The following is a 23,025-nucleotide window of genomic DNA, read 5'->3' as shown; positions in this document are numbered from 1 at the left end:
CACTCCCCTGTGAAACATTAGCATTGTGAAGGACACCTGGAAAATAAAGATGGTGCCAAGCAGTGTTATTTAAGCACAATTTTCAGATGAGGTAGCCAGGGAAGGCTTTATTAGGTGAAGCTTAAGGGAAGGGTAAGATGTGAATAGGTGGGAGAGTAAGTCATCTTAGCTGTTAATAGTAGCATTGTTCAGCTAGAAAAAATAATACTTTTGTTCAAGGAACAAACAGCAAAATAAACTTTCTTCCAGAGAAGGTTTCTGTAAGTGAGTAAAATTAAAGGGATTTTCAGCTAATTTGTGAGGTTAAGTAGTTATTTTCCAAGTAAACAGGAATGAGAAAGGGACAAGCCAGGTCACTCCAGGCCTAGCAGGAGATTAAGGGACAAAAGCAAGAAACTCTATCGTATATTTATGGAAGTAGAAGAATTTGTTGAGGCTGGTGGTGCGTGTAGAGGTAGAAGAAAACATAATAAAGATACCACTAGAGAAGTTAGGCAAATATCTAAACTTGGAGGGTTGTATAATTCTTGATAAGAAGTTTAGAGTTTGATTTTGGATTTTAGGCAATGGGCCTGTAATGATCTATATGGTGCATTTATGTCAATAAGTAGAAAATATCTTTCCTTAGCATACTTCATATGGCACTAATAGAAAAACCTAAAGTAACAATGGCAATGGCACCTCCTTGGGTTGTGCAATATACAACCTGCACAGCTGTATGCTATGGCCATGAATTTGGGAGCAGCTACTAAAAGGTTTGAAGCTGGAGAGTTTGAAATCATATTTTCACTGGAGACCTTTACTCTAATAAACTGGAAGAGAACTATAAGGCTGAAGACCAAGACATAAATTAGAAAGCTATTTCAGTAGTCCTGGTGAGAGATCCTGAATTCTTGAACTATATATAATAGAAATAGTAAGAATAAGATAACAGAATTGAAATGTCAAGAGACAGTATTGACAGGACCTGTTTCCATTTGGATATTGTGAATAAAGATACACTGGTTTCTGGCTTGGTCAGCTGAGCAGATAGCAAAACATTCATTAATGTAAGTTATTCATCAATACACAAGGACGATTAGTTTGCAGAGTGAGGTGGGCAAGTTGGATATATTCTGTTTGAGATGCCTATGGGACACCAGGTTGAAATAACTACAGGCAAATGGTGAATACAGATTGTATATTTACATCTGAAGATCTGAAGAGAGATCTAGGGTGATTTGATGGTATATTGGTTGTGACTTAGTGGCATATAAATGATATAAAAACATGAGAAAGCACAGATATATAGTGATTAGGTTCCAATGCTGGAGAATAGCAATATTTAATGACTTGGAAGAGGAAGTGGAGCCAAGAAAGGAGATAGCAAATGCATGTTCTGAGAAGTGGGAGAAAATCAGGAGAAAGTGACGTCTGAAACCAAAAGAAGAACAAATTTCAAGGAAAAAAAGCAGGGTAAGCAACAGAACCAAATACTAAAGAGAAAACAAGGAAATGAAGATTGAACAGATCTATTAAAATTTGCAAGTGGGGAGAGCAATCAAGATGGCAAAGTACTCAGACGTGAAGCTCAACCTCTCTCACAAATACAACAAAACTACATCTATACATGGAATAGAATATCTACTGAATGCTGGCAGAAAACCTCAAACTGCTGAAAGGGCAAAGAAAATCTCCATGTAACCAGGTGGGAAAAAAGAAAACAGAAAAAAAAAAAGAAAAAAGAAAGTGAAAAAGGAATCAGGACCAGACCTGTGCCCCTGGGAGGGAGCTGTGAAAGAGGAAAGATTCCTGCACCCTGGGAAGCCCTTTCAGCAGCGGGGAGATCAGCCGGACTTAAGGGGAGCTTCAGAGCCTCTGAGGAGAACACTAGTAGCCGGTTTGCAGCAGCCCAGTCTGACACTCTCATCTTCTGGTTCTGGCAGGGACTGTGTGCTGGAACTTGGGCTTTGGAGATCAGAACCAGGGAGAAGACTGGGGTTGGCTGTGTAGAAACAGACTGGGGGGGCTGTAATCCAGAGTGACCACTGCTGGGGGTGTACGCCAAGGAAGCCTGGGCCACCTTAGAGGTCAGTCACCATTGTTTGGGGGCTGCACTACGGAGGGGCGGGACCTGGATTGCAGCTTTTTTCCCTGTGCATGTCCTTGCAGAGGCAGGATACTGCCTGCACAGGCTCCAGGGGCAGTCCTGAGCCTCCATTGTAGCCCGCCCAGACACGAGGAGTGGTCGCCAGGCCCCTGCGGACACCCTCCCGGACCCCAGGAGTGGTTGCCACCCCCTGCTGACTCCCTTCTGGACCACAGGAATGGTCATGGGCCCCTGCTGATGCCCTCTCGGACTCCAGGAGTGGTCATGGCCCCCCTACTGACTCCCTCCCGGAACCCCAAGAGTAGTTGCAGGCTCCCACTACCACCCATCTGAACTCCAGGAGTGGTTGTAAGCTGCCTCCATTCCCATCGCATGCCCCAGGAGGTGTGCCTGAGCCACCTGCTGCTGCCCAAAACCCCAAGACCAGAAACCAGCAACCTCAACCAGCACCCGCTATCAAGGAAATAACAACCAGCACACACTGAACAAAGAGGTAACAGGCATCCATATTAAAAACAGCCCTTGCCAAACATACTAAACCCACACAAGCTACACAGGTACAACCCTACATATAAATAGCCCTCGAAGACAACAGAAGATAATTGTTTATCCTAAATTCACAGAGTAAGAGAAATATAAGTAAAATGAAAAAGCAGAGGAACCACTCACAGTTAAAGGACCAAGAGTATTCCCCTGAAAGAACAAACAATGAAGCAGACCTCTTCAGTCTAATAGATACAAATTTCAAAGAGGAGATAATGAAAATACTGAAGGAATTAAGAAAGATTATCAACAGAAATGCAGAGTATTGTAAAAAGGAACTAGAAACTATAAAGAGGAACCAAGAAAAATTAGAAAACTCATTTGTAGAGATGAAAGCTGACTTAAAGCAATACATAACACAATAATGCAGAACTAATAAGTGACCTGGAAGATAGAATAGTGGAAATCATGCAATCAGGACAGAAGACAGAAAGTCAAATGAAAAAAAAAGAAAGAAAGCAATGTAAGAGACCTATGGGATAATATAAAGCATGCCAACCTATGCATAATAAGGATTCCAGAAGGGGAAGAAAGAGAAAAGGGGATCAAAAATGTATTTGAAGAAATTATGGCTGAAAACTTCCCAAACTTAAAGAAGGAAACAGATATCCAGGTACAGGAAGCAGAGAGGGTCCCAAACAAGATAACCCAAACAGACCTACACCAAAACATAACAACAATGGCAAAAGTTAAAGATAAAGAGAGGATTCTAAAGGCAGCAAGAGAAAAGCAAAGAGTTAATTACAAGGGAACCCCCAAAAGGCTGATTTCTCTGCAGAAGAAATGCAGGCCAAAAGCAAGTGTCAAGATATATTCAAAGCCCTGAAAGGGAAAAATCTGCAAACTAGTACCCTCTACCCAGTGAGATTATCATTTAGAATAGAAGGTGAGACAAAGAATTTCTCAGGCAAGCAAAAACTAAAAGAATACAGCAATACTAAACCTATCCTAAAGGAAATATTGAAAGGTCTTCTCTAAACAGAAAAGAAGTAAGAATCTATAGAAAAGAGAAAATCACAATTGGAAAATAAATCACTTAAATAAGCCAGTACACAGATTTAAAAAAAATCAAAAATATTTTATGTGAAAGTTATAACCACAATGAACAGCAAAAGGATGAACACAAAGATGTAAAAGAGGACATCAAAATCATAAAATGTGGAGGAGGATAGTAAGAAAATGTAGATTTTTTTTCCCTAGAATATGTTTGAGCCAATATGACTACCAGTCTAAGGCAAGTAGATATAGGAAGGGGTTAACATAGTTGATAAACAGGGTAACCACAAATTAAAAACATACCATACATTTACAAAAACCAAAAAGAAGAGAACATAAGCATAATACAAAAGAAAATCATCAAGCTACAAAATTAAAAAACAAAAAGAAAAAGAAAGGGCTAAAGAAGAAATATGAAATCAATGGGAAAACAAGGTTTAAAATGGCAATAAATACATATCTATCAAGAAGCACCTTAAAAAATCAATGCACTCAATGCTGCAATCAAAAGACACAGAGTGGTAGATTGGATTAAAAAAAAAACAAGAGCCTATGATATGCTGCCTACAAGAGACTCACTTTAGGGAAAAGGACATAATAGATTGAAAGTGAGGGGATGGAAAAAGATATTTCATGCAAACATAAATGACAAGAAAGCAGGAGTCACAATACTTAGACTAAATAGAACTTAAAACAAAACCATAAAGAAACATAAAGAAGGACACTATACAATGATAAAAGAACCACTACAAGAAGAGGATTTTACACTCATCAACATATATGTACCTAATACAGGATCACCCAAATACATAAAACAAATACTAACAGACATAAAGGGAGAAATTGACAGGAATACAATAATAGCAGGAGACTTTAACACCCCAGTCACAGCAATGGACAGATCTTCCAGACAGAGAATCAATAAGGCAACAGAGATAATAGATGATACAATAGAACAGTTAGACTTAATTGATATTTTCAGGACATGACATCCAAAAAAAAACAAGTGCACATGCAACATTCTCAAGGATTGATCACATATTAGGGCCAAAACAAGCCTCAACAAATTTAAGAGTATAGAAATTATCTCAAGCATCTTTTCTGACTACAATGGCATGAAACTAGAAATTAACCACAGAAAAAAATGAGAACAAAATGATTACATGGAGATGAAACAACATGCTACTAAAAAACCAATGGGTTAATGATGATATCAAAGATGAAATTTAAACAAAATACCTATATAGTACTACCATATGACCCAGCAATCTCACTACTGGACATATTCCCAAAGAAAACCATAATTCAAACAGACACATGCACCCCAATGATCATTGCAACACTATTTACAATAGCCAGTACATGGAAGCAACCTAAATGACCATCAACAGAGGAATGGATAAAGAAGATGTGGTACATATATACAATGGAATATTACTCAGCCATGAAAAGGAACGAAACTGGATAATTTGTAGAGACGTGGATGGACCTAGAGTAAAGTAAGTCAGAAGGAGAAAAACAAATATTGTATATTAATGCACATATGTGGAATCTAGAAAAATGGTATAGATGATCTTATTTGTAAAGCAGAAATAGAGACACGGACATAGAGAACAAATGTATGGACACCAAGGGGGAAAGAGGGGGTTGGGGGTAATTGGGAGATTTGATCAACATATATACACTATTGATACTATGCATAAAATAGATAACTAATGAGAACCTACTGTATAGCTCAGGGAACTCTACTCAATGTTCTGTGGTGACCTAAAGGGGAAGGAAATCCAAAAAGAGGGGATATATGTATAGCTGATTCACTTTGTTATACAGTAGAAACTAATACAACATTGTAAAGCAACTATACTCCAATAAAAATTAATTTTAAAATAAGTAAAAAATTAAAAAAGTACCTTGACACAAATGACGATGAAAACACAACCATACAAAACCTATTGGATACAGCAAAAGCAGTTATCAGAGGGAAGTTCATAGAGATACAGGCCTTCCTCAGAAAACAAGAAAAATCTCAAATAAACAACCTAACATACCACTTAAAAGAATTAGAAAAAGAACAAACAAAACCTAAAGTCAGCAGAAGAAAGAAAATAATAAAGATCAGAGAGGAAATAAAACAGAGATTTATAAAAAATAGAAAAATTAATAAAACCAGGAGCTTATTCTTTGAAAGGATAAACAAGACTGACAAACCTCTGGCCAGGCTCACCAAGAAGAAAAGAGAGAGAATACAAATAAACAAAATAAGGAATGAAAAAGGAGACATAAAAACTGATACCACAGAAATACAAAAAACCATAAGGGAATACTATGAACAATTATATGCCAACAAATTCGAAGACCTAGAAGAAATGCACATTCTTCTAGAAACATACAGCCCACCAAAACTGAAAGAAGAAATAGATGATTTGAACAGACCAGTCACTAGAACTGAAATAGAATCTGGAATTTAAAAACTCCTTACAAACAAAAGTCCAGAACCAGATGGCTTCACAGGTGAATTCTACCAAACATACAAAGAAGAACTTATACCGATCCTTCTCAAACTCTTCCAAAAAACTAAAGAGGAAGGAACACTCTGAAGGACATTCTATGAAGGCACCATCACCCTGATACCAAAACAAGACAAAGACACCATGACAATAGAAAATCACAGGCCAATATCTGTGATGAATATAGATGAAAAAATTCTCAACAAAATATTAGCAAACCAAATCCAGCCACACATAAAAAAGATCATAAACCACGACCAAGTGGGATTCATCCCAAGTTCACAAGGATGTTTCAACATATGCAAATCAATGTAATATACCACATAAACAAAAGAAAGGACAAAAACCACATGATCATATCAATAGGTACAGAAAAAACATTTGACAAAACTCAACATCCATTCATGATAAATATTCTTACCAAAGTGGGTACAGAGGTAACATATCTCAAAATAGTAAAAGCTATTCATGACAAACCCACAGCCAATATAAAATGAAATGGTGAAAAGTTGAAAGGCTTCTTGCTAAAATCTGGAATAAGACAAGGATGCCACTCTCACCACTTCTCTTCAACATAGTATTAGAAGTCCTAGCAAGAGCAATCAGACAAGAAAAAGAAATAAAAGGTATCCAAATTGGAAGAGAAGAGGTAAAATTGTCTTATATGCAGATGATATGATTCTATATATAGAAAACGCTAAAGACTCCACACAAAAACTATTAGAACTGATAAACAAATTCAGAGAGATATCAGAATATAAGATTAACATACAGAAATCAGTTGCATTTCTTTATGCCAACAATGAAATATCAGAAAGGGAATGTTAAAAAACAATACCTTTTAAAATCACAACCCAAAAAATAAATACTTAGGAATAAACCTCACCAAGGATGTGAAAGACTTATATGCTGAGAAGTATAAAACATTAATAAAGGAAACTGAAGGTGATTCAAAGAAATGGAAAGCAATCTACAGATTTAATGTGATCCCTATCAAATTACCCATGACCTTTTTCACAGAACTAGAACAAATAATCCTGAAATTCACATGGAACCATAAAAGACCCAGAATTGCCAAAGCAATCCTGAAGAAAAAGAACAAAGCTCGAAGCACAACCATCCCAGACTTCAGGCAATACTACAAAACTACAGTAATCAAAATAGCATGATATTGGCACAAAAACAGACATATGGAACAATGGAACAGAATAGACAGCCCAGAAATAAACCCTCACACCTACAGGCAATTAATCTTCAACTAAGGAGTCAAGAATATACAATAGGAAAAAGTCTCTTCAGCAAGGGGTGTTCAGAAAGTTGGATGACTACGTGTAAATCAATGAAGTTAGAACATGCCCTTACACCGTACACAAAAATAAACTCAAAATGGCTTAAATTCTTAAACATAAGACATGACACCATAAAACTCCTAGAAGAAAGCATAGGCAAAACATTCTCTGACGTAAATGGAAAAAATGTTTTCTTAGGTCAGTCTCTCAAGGCAATAGAAATAAAAACAAAAATAAACAAATGAGATGTAATCAAACTAACAAGCTTTTGAACAACAAAGTAAACCATAAACCAAACAAAGAGACAACTTACAGAATGGGAGAAAATATTTGCAAACGATGCGACTGACAGGGGCTTAATTTCCAAAATATACAAAAAGCTCATACAACTCAACAACAAAAAGCAAATCCAATTGAAAAATGGGGAGAAGAACTAAAGAGACATTTCTCCAAAGAAGACATACAGATGGCCAATAGGCACATGAAAAGATGCTCAACATTGCTAATTAATAGAGAAATGCAAATCAAAACTACAATGAGGTACCACCTCACATCAGTCAGAATGGCCATCATTAAAAAGTCTACAAGTAACAAATGCTGGAGAGGGTGTGGAGAAAAGGGAACCCTCCTACACTGTTGGTGGGAATGTAATTTGGTGCAGCCACTTTGGAAAACATTATGGAGGCTCCTCAGAAAACTAAAAATAGAACTAACATATGCCAGCAATCCCACTCCTGGCATATATTCTGACAAAACTCTATGTCAAAAAGATATATGCATGTCTCTGTTCATAGCAGCACTATTCACAATAGCCAAGACATGGAAACAACCTAAATGTACATTGACAGATGAATGGATAAAGAAGATGTGGTACATGGACTTCCCTGGTGGTCCAGTGGTTAAGAATCCACCTTCCAATGAAGGGGACACAGGTTCAGTCACTGGTTGGGGAACTAAGATCTCACATGCTGCAAAGCACTCTAGAGCCTGCGCACCACAACTAAGACCCGACGCAGCCTAATAAATAAATATTTTTTTAAAAAAGATTTAAAAAAAGATGTGGTACATATGTACAATGGAATACTGCTCAGCCATAGAAAAGAATGAAATAATGCCATTTGCAGCAACATGAATGCAACTAGGGATTATCATACTAAGTGAAGTATATCAGAAAGAGAAAGACAAATACCATATGATATCAGTTATATGTGGAATCTAAAGTATGACATAAATGAACCTATTTATGAAACAGAAACTGAATCAGGGACATAGAGAATAGACTGGTGGTTGCCAAGTGGGGAGAGGGTTGGATTGGGAGTTTGGATTAGCAGATGCAAACTGATATATATAGAATGGATAAACAACAAGGTCCTACTGTATAGCACAGAGAACTATATTCAATATCTTGGGATAAACCATAATGAAAAAGAATATGAAAAAGAATGTACATATATATATATGTATAACTGAGTCACTTTGCTGTACAGCAGTAATAACACAACATTGTAATTTGACTAAACTTCAATTAAAAATAAATTTAAAAAATAAAAAATAAAATTTGCAATTGGGACATGAATTTTGTCAGAGCAAATTCAGTGGCCTAGTGGGGACCGATGCTAATTCTACTTTACTCCTGGAGGAATGCAGCACCATGATGAACTAAAGAGATATGCCTTGAAAGGAAGAGACATGCATCCCTCTGAGAAGAAGAAATAAAGTGAGCATAGACATAAAAAATGTTTAGAGGTAGGAAGTGTGAAGATGAGGGAGTTCACAGATAGCCTCAAACATTTGAGAGAGACAGGAAGAAGGCAACTCATTTGCTGAGATAGAGAAGAGGGTATGAGGGATGGGGGTTTAAGAGGAACAGAAAATATCTGGAGATAACCACTTTGAGGAATGGGGGAGAAAGTTAATCAAGGACACTTAAATAGGGAATATCAAGCAAGGGTTTAGCTGAAATGTAAAGCTCTACATTTGTAAAGAGCTAATCAACATAGAATTTTTTCAGCTCTCAGTTGTCTTGGTAAAGGAAAGAAGAAGCCATGTCCATATTGATGCAAGATTGGTGGTTAGAAAAGCAGGTAGATGGATCTGAATTTCAAGGGATGATGATCTAGAAAACCTAAGAGTCTCTCTATATCTACATTCAAAATGAGCTTATCATATTTCTGCTGGACACAGTTCTTCTATCTTTCTTTCCCTATCTTAGTGAATGGTTCTACAGCCTCTCAGATACAAGGTCATTCTTGACCCCAATCTCTCTCTTGTCCCTTCACATTAAACCCTATCTATTCCATTTCCTTCATACCACACCTATGAAGGTGTGCTATATTCCAGACTTGGAGCTGAAGACTCCTCTGTACCTCTATACCTTTGCACAGGTTGCTCCTTCTACAAGGAACAATTGGCCCATTTTTACATATCATTCCCAGTCATCTTTAATATCCCTCCTTCATGGAAGCCTTCATTCACATTCCCTTTCCCTCTCAGTCTGGATTAGGGGCCCTTCAGGACAGAGCACGCTGGGTATACCCTTCCAAAGTGCTTAAAACGTTATTGTAATTGTCTATTCTCTTCTGTATACCCACAAGACTAAGTCCCTTGAAGGCAAGGTTATATCTTTATTTTGAGCACCTAGTACCTAGCACAGGACGTTGAATTAATGAATAATTATAAAAGAAAGCACTAAACAGAAAAATAAAAGGATAACTTCTGAGAATGAGTCTGGTATTGATTAAAATGACAGGAAGAGATCCCCAAAGTACCTCAGTGATGTAGGAGAAATTATATTCATTTATAATTATCATGGATTAAATCATCATGTCTACTAATCTTAAGTCCATTAAAACATCTTCATGGAAATATCGCCCAGGTTGTCATTTCAGAATGCTAGGACTACATCTCCTGCCCAGCAGTAGCTACAAGCTGCCCAACTGAAAGAGAAACTTCACCTTCAGCTACAATAGCCTCAGTGATTGCATGAGTAAAAAACAGTGAGATAAAAAATGCTTCTTGGTCTCTGGAGCTCTGGGGGAAGGTATTCCCCACTTGTTTTGTGAGATATAAAAGTAACATGCTAGTTTCATAGCAAAGATTTAGTAACTTCTATAACTTAAAAATAATTTTAGGACATTTGCTATTTGAGTTTAAAGAAATAAAAATCTCAGAATCTTACTTCAACAGATGACTCATCAGTTTGTTAAGAAAAACATTCAAAAAGAAAAGAAATCTAGATATGACCCATGAGTGTTCATGTAATAACATCTTTGCTCAAATAAGTAATGCATGCCCTAAGTCCTCCGAAGTTCAGCATGTGATTCCAATTCTATACACATTCCTCTAAGAATGATATTTTAGCTGATTTATTTCATGTGAATTTCAAAGCAAGTTGTTCCTTAAGTAATTGATAAATTCTTCACATTAATACAGTCCTGTGATACCTTAACCAATGGTAGAATATCTAGACATTCAATACTTCTTTATTATTAGCAAAATATTGCCATTGTTCCAAAATAATTAACCAACAAAGCAAATCACTTGAGCAAAATCCTTATCCTTTCTAACAGTTCCTCATCTATAAAATGAGGATAATAATTCTTGCTATCCAGGATTGTCGTAAAGATTACAGCTAATATATATGTGTACACAAAGCAACAATCTGCTTAGCACACAATCTGCTAATCATTAGAAGTTTTTTATTTTCTAAAAGATTTTTTAAATCTAATTTAATGTTCTTTGTAAAGATATATGCAATTTGTCTTCATTTTTGTGAAAATACAGATAACATACAGAAATATGGATTATTCACAGACATATTCACACACACATGTATTTGGTATGTCCCTGAAGTATATATTTTTCTGTGCACTTATTTGGGGTTATCCACTTTGCTTCTCCATGTACAGACTTGTCCTGGATTCAGCTAAGTTAAGCATTCATATGATTAATTTCACAAATAAATAAAAAAGGAAATATCTGTTCCTTTGAAGCTAGAAATGTGCTGTAAAGAAGTTATTCTCACAGGATTATATTTAGTTGGAATCAGATCTAGCACAAATAAATGGTGATATTTTGTTACATATATTCTACTTCTCACACACTTTTTAATTCTTTCCTCCTATAAACCACTCAGGATTATTTTACTCTCAAAATAGATATAGTATTTATATTATTCTAAAGATCACAGAAATGTAACTATGAGCTGATTTTTTTTTATTTTAAATATTAATTATCAAAACATTCCAGTCTAATTTCCTTTGCTTACTTTCCACACATGTAAGTGGAAAACAGTAATTTTTGAATTAAAATTTAATTATCAAAATAGATGCTGTGCAGAAAAGAGTATAGCAGGTCTAACACTGCTATCCTTAGACAAGTTGTCTTGTAAGGTAAGCCCTTGGCTGACACCTGGGAACTTAGATTTCAAAAAAGTTCTCCCTTACTGATAAGAGTGGGTTGCTATGCCTAAATTACTTGTACAACCAATATGGCTTATGCCAAATACCCGCTGTCTTTCTGGGAATATGGAATTGTGGCATGTGCTATGCGGCAGGTGCCTATGTGACCAGCTCCAATTAGACCTAATAAGCTTCTCTGGTCAAAAACATTTCACATATGTTGTAACAATTCATTGCTGGAGGAATGAAGTCCTGTTATGACTCCACTGGGAGAGGACTCTTAGAAGCTTGCTCCTGGTTTCCTCCAGATTTTGCCCCACATGCTTTTTTCTTTTGCTGATTTTGCTTTGCATCCTTTCACCATAAAGCTGTGAGTACATCTGTATACTAAGTCCTATTAGTTCTCCTAGAAAGTCAAAAAATCTTAGGGTGACTTGGGGTCTCCCAACATAGATGGCATAAAATGTCTTTAATCAAAAGTCTTCTAGTTTCTCCCATTTTTATATTGCCTTTTGTTATTTTCCTTAAGTACACCAATTAGGAATACAGAGAAATTGACTGAAGAGAGATAAATAATTATAAAAACTTTGCCATCCAACTTCCTAATTATAAACCCCCAAAATTTGGTTTTCTCCAAGATTACAGTCCATTTTTGTTATACAGTCCATTTTAAAAATATAAATTTTAGATTATTTGCAACAGATTGTAACTACTTAGAACATTTGAAAACCATTACCAGGTTACTGATAATTTTAGTAATTTTCACTTTCTCTAAAGGTAAATTGATTTACGTTTAGAGAATAGATAAGCCCAATCATTTCAATTTCAAAATGGAATGTATTAATCAGTACAAAGACGTCTTTTTTTAGTCTTGAAAAGCATAAATATGTTAACCATGCATTCATCCCATAGTATGTCTTAAAATCAAAATTTACTTAAGTGAGAATTCTGAACTCTTTAAATAGTTCTCGAATATTTCCCAACATTATTTCCAGTGGTACAGAACTTACATTTTTTTGCAGTGTGGGCATTTTGCCAGAGTGTTGAACCTCAGTTCCATCCACTGTAAAACAAATAAGAAGAGAGGTTGAAAACAAAAACTGAAAACTATCCAATCTGATAAGATGTTTCTTTTAGTTCAAATGTCCTCAGGGATCACAGCAGAAGCCATCAACCTTTTCATAGTTATATGAGCTTTTCCCCTCCAACACATCTCCCCCTCCCTTAAAATAAAGGTTGGGATTCCCCTCTGAAACAGTTCCCATGATTTTTTCAAGGTTCTGATGCAATCTAGGTTTGCTTTACAATGAAAACTGGATGTAATGTTGTAATTCGGGTCATTTCATTCAGCTTTATGCTTCAGTACACTGCCAGAAAATAAAAACATATTTCATGTACCTTCAATGTTGTTTTTCCTCTAAATATTGATGATTAGCTTTTTAAATACATGAGTATTTAGACTCATTACTAAAAATGCAACTATTCTATTAATGTAGAAATTGCACAAAGTAAATAAACTAAACAAATTAGATACAGGTAGAACTAATGTCAGGAAGCTGCTTTCTGTTCTATAGTTGCTTATTCTATGTAACAAAATACATTCCTTCTACAGACAACTTTCTTTCAATTTTCTTCCCTGTAATGTAGGTAATAAAATGGGCTACCTTACTCACAGTATTGTTATTCAGATGCTTGAAACAGCTTACTGGTAGTAAAGTCTTTGAAAGGAGGTACAATATACATTTAAATTAAAACTTAAAAATTAAAAAAAAAATAAAGTAACCCTTTACCACAAAAAATATATTTCAAAATACCTTCCTCACCTTCCATTCATTTGCTTTTCTATATATCTTCCTGTAAAGTGTATGTTTCTTTTGTATAATTCCGTTAAGTACATTAGCAGTTTTATCATCAAAATAACTTTTCTTTCACTAAAATTAATTTTTGCTTAGGATTCCCAGGTCACACAGTTTTCTTCATAACTCTCAAGTTCTAGGTATAGTAGGACTTCAATAAGTTATGCATATTCAAATATTTTCCACATAATAGAGGAAAACTTTCAGAAAGTATCTGATACTTGACTATTTTTTTTTTAATTTTTTAATGATTAGCTTTTAAAAAAGAACAAATAAATCTGAGTTTGTTTGGACTTCTTCTTCTTCATTTTTATTTCAAACCTCCTGAAAGTTACTTAACCTTGAAATAATCTCTCTCAATCACAGTAGGAATATAGAGTCCCAAGGTAAATAAACTAGAAATGAAACTTTACATGAATGTTCACTCTTTTCACAATGATTATTTTTCAATATCTGAGAATGCCAAACGAAGGCTACATTTTTTTTCAAGCAGCCTTAACTCTTTCTTTTATTATTTATTTTATAACAAGTTAATTTATTCTTAGTAGTTAAAATACTTAAATTAATGTGCTAAACAGATTTACATAGATTTCTAAAGAAATTGGCATAGAACATTAAGAAGTGAAGAATACAGAAATCTTACTAAGTACTTTTTCATGTTCTTGAAATTAGTTTTAGTATAGTTGTTGAACTTGTAATGTCATTTCAAATTTTATTTATAAATAACAAACTTAAGTTTTTCATTGTTAAGAGAAGCAACGTGGCTGAGGAAGCAATTATGAAACACTTAAGAGAAGAGTAATTCAAAATCCAAGCTTGAAGGCTAACACACTGGCACAGAAAATCTAGAATTTTAGATGACCAACCTATGGGAGATTATTTAGTCCAATTTTATCCTATGGGAGATTATTTAGTCCAATTTTATCATTTTAGCACAGATTATATATGATAAATTCAATTATTACTAACAAACAACTAAGACTCTATTGTATGATTAGTAAGTTATACAGCCAGCAACCTAACACATCTGATTTTGTTATCTGTAAGTACTCATTTAAATGCAGCAAACTAATAATAGAAAAATATTTATTATTAGAAATAAGTTTGTCATAATCTATTTGAATGAATGCAAATACCTGTGCTTTTGAAAGGATTTACTACTATTCTCTTGTCTAAAATGCAGCCTCTGCACTCTTAAAATTTTACTGCCAAATCTTGAAGTGTCAATAGAAAAAAAAATCTAAGTTTTCCTGTTTTTTAATTGGATAAATTTGATATGTAACACTGTACAAATTTAATGTATATAGTCTACTACTTTGATATATATATATCTTGTAACATGGTTGCCACTGTAGTGATATTTATCAATTACATAATTATAGTACAATATTATTGTCTCTATTCATTATTCTGTGCATTAGATCCCTGTGACTTATCTATTGTTACAAGTTTGTACTATCAATCTTATCCTCCACCTCCCATTCTCTGGTAGCCACCATTTTCCTGTTTTTCACAGGTTTAATTTTTTCCTATTCTAGATATAAGGGGTATCATACAGTACTCGTCTTTCTCTGACTGACTCATCTCGCTTAGCAAAATGTGCTTAAGGTCCCTCTATGTTGTCACAAATGGCAAGATATCCTCCTTTCCCATGGCTGAGTAATATTCCACTGTGTATATAGGTACCACATCTTTTTTATCCATTTATCTATTGTGTACATTTGTGCTGTTTCCATATTTTGGTTATTGTGAAAAATAGATAGATATTTTCTATCAGAACGATTAAAAGCAACTTCTCTAAAACCCAATTATTTTTAGTAGATGTCTTCCAATATTTGGCTTATTTCTAATCATTCTGTATAACAGATAAACTTAGTTTCCCCGAGGTATATTTTTAAATTGATTTTAGAAGGCATGTAAGAAAGGTATACTGCTAAAACTAGTCATTTGATAGTACCCTACTAGGTTTTATTTTTTAATGGATACAATAGGCAACTGGTGTGATTATTCTAAAGTATGTTCAAGTTAAAACTGCTGCCACTCTCTGCTAAGCCACCAAACCATAGAACCCTATGAACTAGTGAAGAAAATCTGAACCTGTCCGAAGGCACTACACTGGCCCACTTCAGGGCAAAGTTTGAGCCATCATCTATGATTCAGGCACATATTGTAGATTTTATTGGAAAATGTCAACCCTACACAGAATGTGGACCTGCCTTTCAACAGCAACAGTGAATACCTGTCCCACATAGATGCAATATTAAACTCTCTGCTGTTCAGTTGTCTTAAGAAACTTCTTTACATTCATGCAGGACTAGCTTGTATTACCTTTATTCTTCTGGAAAATTATTTTCTAAACAATGTCTCCTAAAACATTGGTCTGGCTAGACAATCCCCTCAAAATTGTTTGCACATACTACATAAAACTTCCTCTTGGACTTTAACATTATTTATTTATCATAAGAAATCAAGTTTAATTAATTTAATTATAATAATTAAGTTAATTATTTAATCATTTAACATCATTTACTTATTATTATTTTAATATATTACATAAAAAAATTGTTAAAGACTATAACTATAAAAGTTCTGCTTGATTTTTTTATCCTAGGAATTCCCAATGATCCTGGAACTCTTTACTGGTATAACACTTATTATTATCCGATAAAATGAGCATTCTGATGAATACACTTTGGAAAACACAAATCTAGCTTTTCTCAACATTATCCATGGTTCCAGCCAGCCTGTTAAATGAATACTGTGAATAGTGTGAATTCCTAGTAAATTTAATTTTAGCATTAGAACAGTGATATTATATTACATTGTATTATGTTATTATAAATGAAGAATATCGTTGAGGACACAGTCCATTATAGTGTTGTTTTATCTTAATCCATGGGAATAATTCTCTCTTAGGTCTCAGTATTCCAGCAAAAGCTCCTATGTGAACTTTTACGAAAACTTCACAAATATCTTATAATACAGGAGTCCCCAACCTTTTTGGCACCAGGGACCAGTTTCGTGGAAGACAATTTTTCCATGGACTGGGGGGAGGGGGGGAAGGGATGGTTTTGTTATGATTCAAGCACATTATATTTATTGTGCATTTTATTTCTATTATCATTACGTTGTAATATATAATGAAATAATTATACAACTCACCATAATGCAGAATCAGTGGAAGCCCTGAGCTTGTTTTCCTGCAAATAGATGGTCCCATCAGAGGGTGATGGGAGACAGTGACACCGGAAGTGTGTTGCTTCTGTCCAGTCTACTCTGTAATCTTGTTTTGGTTGCTGTCACTGCAGAAAACTCTGCTTCACAAAGACAGGATTTTGGAAATGGAAGCAGGCTTTTCAGTGCTTTTGTGGCAATCTCAGGATATTTCACCTTGACTTTAATCCAGGACATATGGAGATTTGAAGTTGTCTCAAACATACTTTTAAGGCCACCGTCATCTTCAGACTCAAGAATTGATCCTCTTCTAGCACGGACAAAGTTGATTCACCTGGCTTATTCACAAATGGGTCGCAGATCCATTCCTTCCCAATTCAGGGGTCTTTTCTGGTTGGGAAGTAATCCTCAAACTCTTTTGATCATTTTGAGATAGGTGATCATGCACCAGCTGGGAAAAAGAAGGCCCTGGCTCAGTCTCTTTCAAAATCTCTGCTAATGTTTGAAACATGACAAAAACCGCAATGTTCACTCGTCGCCCCCATAATTCCAGTTTGGCTTTGAATGTAGCCACTTTATCTGCTGAATTGAACACAGTTGTCATTCTCCCCTGAAGTGACAGATTGAGTTCGTTGAGCAGGTTGAATATGTCACACAAGTAAGCAAGTTTTGCAACCCATTCTGTGTCACTGAAATGTGCGGCCAGTGGCGACTGTTTTTCTAAAAGAAATCTCTGGAGCGGCTCTTGTAACTCAGAAACTCTGGTCAGTGATCTACCTTTAGAAAGCCATCTCACTTCTGTGTATAAGAGAAGACGTGTGTGCTCTGTGTCCATCTCCTCACAGAGACACGCAAACAGATGTGAATTAAGAGCATGTACTTTAATGTGGTTGATAATTTTAATCACATCCTGCAAAACGTTGTTAAATTCAGGTGACATTTTTCAGCTAGCCAGCATTTCTCTATGGATGACACAGTGTGTAGACTCACATTCAGAAGCGACCTCCTTGACCAGAGTAGTGAAACCAGAAAGCCGTCCAGTCACGGCAGCTGCTCCGTCTGCATATCCCGACACAAAATGACCAATTCAGATTTCCTGATATGTAATCATTCAAAGACTTGAATAGTTCTACAGCTGTGGTGTTGATTGGCAACAAAATTGCACATAACATATACTCATGCACATCCTCCTGAAAAATATATCACACCAAAACAAGCATTGTTGCCTTGTTGTCAACATCAGTAGACTCATCAACCTGGATTGCATACCACGGTGACTCATTAATTCTCTCTGACAATTGTGCCTCAATATCCTCTACTAATTCATCGAGTTATGGTATTAGCTGAAAGAGGAACACGTATCACCTTCTGAACTGCAGCCTCTCCTAAAAGTTCACAACAAACGTCCTTATCAGCAGGCAGGATCAACTCTTCACCAATAGTAAAGGGCTTCTTAGCTTTAGCAATGCAGTTAGCCACTAAGAATGATGCTCTCAATGCAGACACATTTGATGAAGTGGTGGCCTTCAATAATTGCTTCTGTTCTTCATGTTCACATTTTTTTCTTTTGAAAAACTCCAAAGACTTGTCTTTTAATGCAGGGTGCTTGGTCTCCATGTGGCGAAGCAGTTTTGAAGGTTTCATGGCTTCATTGGCTAGCTGGTTGCCACATATTATACAAAGCAGACTTGCAGAATGTGAATCACCTGTGGCAATTAACCTATAATTTAAGTAGGACTCTTGGTATTTTCTTTTAAATGCAGCTTTCTTTTCGTTGGCAGTCTTAGAGTCTTCTGCTGTCTAATCATTGGGTCTCTCCCCCTTTTCAAAGAAACTCTCCAGCAACGTTTGTTTTTTACTCATTTTGGCTAGGGTTAGCTTGTGGGCTTACCAAAACTGTGACTGAGACAAGTGCGCAGTGGGGGAAAGAGGTGCGGATGGAAGGGGTAGACAAAATAATGGGCGGGCCATGCGTGGACTAAAATAAGTGTCGGATTCTGACTTAAAGCCTGCCATTAGATGCAGCTGTACAATTGAGGTACATCAACTCACTTGCCACTATAAAGCCTGCCACCAGATGCAGCTTAATTGTCACTTGCCACTCACTGATAGGGTTTTGATATGAGTCTGCAAGCAATTGATTTATTATGGTCTTTGTGCCATCAAACCTCTCTGCTAATGATAATCTGTATTTGCAGCCGCTCCCCAGCACTAGCATCACCGCCTTAGCTCCACCTCAGATCATCAAGGCATTAGATCCTCATAAGGAACGCACAACCCAGATCCCTCACGTGCACAGTTCATGGTAGGGTTTGCACTTCTGTGAGAACCTAATGCTGCTGCTGATCTGACAGGACACAGAGCTCAGGAAGTAATGCAAGCAATGGGGAGCAGCTGTAAATACAGATGAAGCTTCTCTCGCTCGCCTGCTGCTCACCTCCTGCTGTACACCCCAGTTCCTAACAGGCCACAGATGACTATCAGTCTGTGACCCGGGAGTTGGGGACACCTGTTGTAATAGATTATGTTTTCTTCTTTTCATTAACCATAGAAGGCTCATAGCTAACATTCAGTAAAATTTTAACAACTGCACAGGAATAAATATTATGCATACTTATACACTTATGCATGACTTCATCATATTTCTGTCTTATTTTTCTTTCTTCCTGACCATTTCATATTTTATTTTTCAATGCTATTGGACTTTGTAACTTTTCTCAATTGCTTTTGGGCCTTGTAAGCCAAGGCTGAAACAAAGTATGGAATAAGTAGATGAATTATCCTATTACTTAAAAACTTGAAGGGCAAAGAATACTACAAAGGATATTAGATTACTTAGATCAGCATAATAACAAGGATAAGGTGAAGTTCTCAAGTCAAATTAAGAGTTTCCAGGTCTGTTTATTTTTTGTAACACTCGGTATCTCTCACTAGTCTGAAACTCTCCAAGGTAATAGCCACCCTAAAAGTATGTACTCTGTTCTAGTCACCAAAAACTTTGTTTTCTGGGAATTTTGAAATAATCTTTAAATACCATATGTTAATCCAAAACACCCTTTCCTGCCAAAGACTTAATGTTTTAAAATCATAATTACTATGCTAATATGATTCAGGTGCCTGCACTGAATATTAAGTAAGAAGGAGCTTACTTTTAGAAGTTCATTTCTGACTTGCAAATTATTTTAGTAATTTTCTTCTATGGAGAAAATATCTAAATGTATAAATTTTAATAAAAGCCACGTCACACACATCTATCTAACCTCTCAACTTGGATCGTTCTCTAGAATTCACTTCCAGATGATTTCAAAAAATTAAATGTAAACCTTTGTAACAGTTGTCTTTAATTTTACTTTTTTCCTTATTCCCTTATCTACACTAATAGCAGTATGACCAATTCTCTCTCAAATTCTTTATGCTATTCATGACCATCATCATCACTTTTCTGAATCATAAAACCTAAATATCTGGTCTTGTGTTTCTTCAGGTTTGCCCATATGCAATCTATTATAGATATAGCATCCATACACACAGAATTAATTATAAAGCTCTGCTTTAGCTTTCCATTACTCTTAGGATAATGTCACTTCCTCTAGGCTAGATGCTTCCATATGCACACTAAGAACACTCTGTATTTCTCTGCTTTAGCCTAACTAGATTTCATAGAATTCTTGTTTTAATTGTCTTTCTCCTATTAGACTGGAAAAATCCAGTAAGGGCAGGGACTTCCTGTTTCCCCAGCATGTAGCCCAGTGTCTGGTACACACTCAATATATATTTTTTTAAAAATGAAATCAGCTCACTTATAGTGTGTCTTATAAGGACTATCTATGCCAAGGATTTGGAATATAAAACATAACTGGGCAAAAATGCAAATGCAAGGTAATTGTGGAAGGGAACTCACTGAAGTAAGCTGAGAAAATCTATTTTCAAAACTTTTAAATGATATTTCAAACTAAATATGCTTGCATATAAGAAAGGGATAGTAAATATATTTTATTTATACTTAAATTAGTTGATTAATTCATATATATCAATACTTACAGAAAGAGTAACCCTATAGTAAATCAATAGTGATTTTTTTTTCTTTTTTTAACATCTAAATATTTTCCTTTTATTTATGTATTTATTTTTAAACATCTTTATTGGAGTATAATTGCTTTATAATGCTGTGTTAGTTTCTGCCTTATAACAAAGTGAATTAGCTATGCATATACATATATGCCCATACCTCCTCCATCTCGTGTCTCCTTCCCACCCTCCCTATCCCACCCCTCTAGGTGGTCACAAAGCACTGAGCTAATCTCGCTGTCCTATGTGGCTGCTTCCCACTAGTTATCTATTTTACATTTGGTAGTGTATATATGTCCATGCCACTCTCTTCATCCCAGCTTACCCTTCCCACTCCCCGTGTCCTCAAGTCTACTCTACGTCTGCATCTTTCTTCCTGTCCTGCCCCTAGGTTCTTCAAAATCAATTTTTTCTTTTAGAGTCTCTATATATGTGTTAGCATATAGTATTTGTTTTTCTCTTTCTGACTTACTTCACTCTGTATGAAACACTCTAGGTCCATCCACCTCACTACAAATAACTCAGTTTCGTTTCTTTTTATGGCTGAGTAATATTCCATTGTATATATGTGCCACATCTTCTTTATCCATTCATCTGTCGATGGACACTTAGGTTGTTTCCATGTCCTGGCTATTGTAAATAGTGCTGCAATGAACATTGTGGTACATGACTCTTTTTGAATTATAGTTTTCTCAGGATATATGCCCAGTAGTGGAAATGCTGGGTCGTGTGGTAGTTCTATTTTTAGTTTTTTAAGGAACCTCTATAATGTTCTCCATAGTGGCTGTATCAATTTACATTCCCACCAACAGTGCAAGAGGGTACCCTTTTCTCCACAACTCTCCAGCATTTATTGTTTGTAGGTTTTTTGATGATGGCCATTCTGACTGGTGTGAGGTGATACCTCATTGTAGTTTTGATTTGCATTTCTCTAATGATTACTGATGTTGAGCATCCTATCATGTGTTTGTTGGCCATCTGTATGTCTTTCTTGGAGAAATGTCTGTTTAGGTCTTCTGCCCATTTTTGGATTGGGTTGTTTGTTTTTTTGATATTGAGCTGCATGAGCTGCTTGTAAATTTTGGAGATTAATCCTTTGTCAATTGCTTCATTTGTAAATATTTTCCCATTCTGAGGGTTGTCTTTTCATCTTGTTTATGTTTTCCTTTGCTGTGCAAAAGCATTTAAGTTTCATTAGATCCCATTTGTTTATTTTTGTTTTTATTTCCATTTCTCTAAGAGGTAGGTCAAAAAGGACCTTGCTGTGATTTATGTCATAGAGTGTTCTGCCTGTGTTTTCCTGTGAGAGTTTTATAGTGTCCGGCCTTACATTTAGGTCTTTAATCCATTATGAGTTTATTTTTGTGAATGGTGTTAAGGAGTGTTCTAATTTCATTCTCTTACATGTAGCTGTCCAGTTTTCCAAGCACCACTTATTGAAGAGGCTATCTTTTCTCCATCGTATATTCTTGTCTCCTTATCAAAGATAAGGTAACCATATGTGCGTTGGTTTACCTCTGGGCTTTCTATCCTGTTCCATTGATCTATATTTCTGTCTTTGTGCCAGTACCATACTGCCTTGATTACTGTAGCTTTAGTATAGTCTGAAGTCCAGGAGCCTGATTCCTCCAGCTCCATTTTTTTCTCAAGTTTGCTTTGGCTGTTCGGGGGTTTTTGTTTCCATACAAACAGTGAAATTTTTTGTTCTAGTTCTGTGAAAAATGCCAGTGGTAGTTTGATAGGGATTGCATTGAATCTGTATATTGCTTTGGGTGGTAGAGTCATTTTCATAATGTTGATTCTTCCAATCCAAGAATATGGTATATCTCTCCATCTGTTTCTATCATCTTTAATTTCTTTCATCAGTGTCTTATAGTTTTCTGCATACAGGTCTTTTGTCTCCTTAGATAAGTTTATTCCTAGGTATTTTTTTCTCCTTTCATCACTTTAAATATGTCCTGCCACAGCCTTGTGGCTTGCAGAGTTTCTGCTGAAAGATAAGCTGTTAACCTTATGGGATTCCCTTGCATGTCATTTGTTGTTTTTCCCTTGCTGCTTTTAATACTTTTTCTTTGTATTTAATTTTTGATAGTTTGATTAATA

The 23,025-nt window shown here is 35.7% G+C and overlaps 1 protein-coding gene across 2 annotated transcripts in view; it reads right to left on the bottom strand.

Annotated features, from left to right (window-relative positions):
• PIP4P2 (phosphatidylinositol-4,5-bisphosphate 4-phosphatase 2) overlaps positions 1-23,025 on the bottom strand; it is an 88,874-nt gene that overhangs the window by 9,005 nt on the left and 56,844 nt on the right. For both annotated transcript variants that reach the window (XM_024115861.2, XM_024115863.2), the window contains one exon: positions 12,835-12,887. In XM_024115861.2, coding sequence (XP_023971629.1) covers positions 12,835-12,887 — 53 coding nt within the window. The remainder of the gene's footprint in view (positions 1-12,834; positions 12,888-23,025) is intronic.

Source organism: Physeter macrocephalus, chromosome 15 (assembly GCF_002837175.3).
Source record: "Physeter macrocephalus isolate SW-GA chromosome 15, ASM283717v5, whole genome shotgun sequence".
In the NCBI taxonomy this organism is placed as follows: Eukaryota; Metazoa; Chordata; class Mammalia; order Artiodactyla; family Physeteridae; genus Physeter; species Physeter macrocephalus.
Note: the sequence above shows the minus strand (reverse complement) of the source record. Positions and strands in the feature narration are given on the sequence as shown.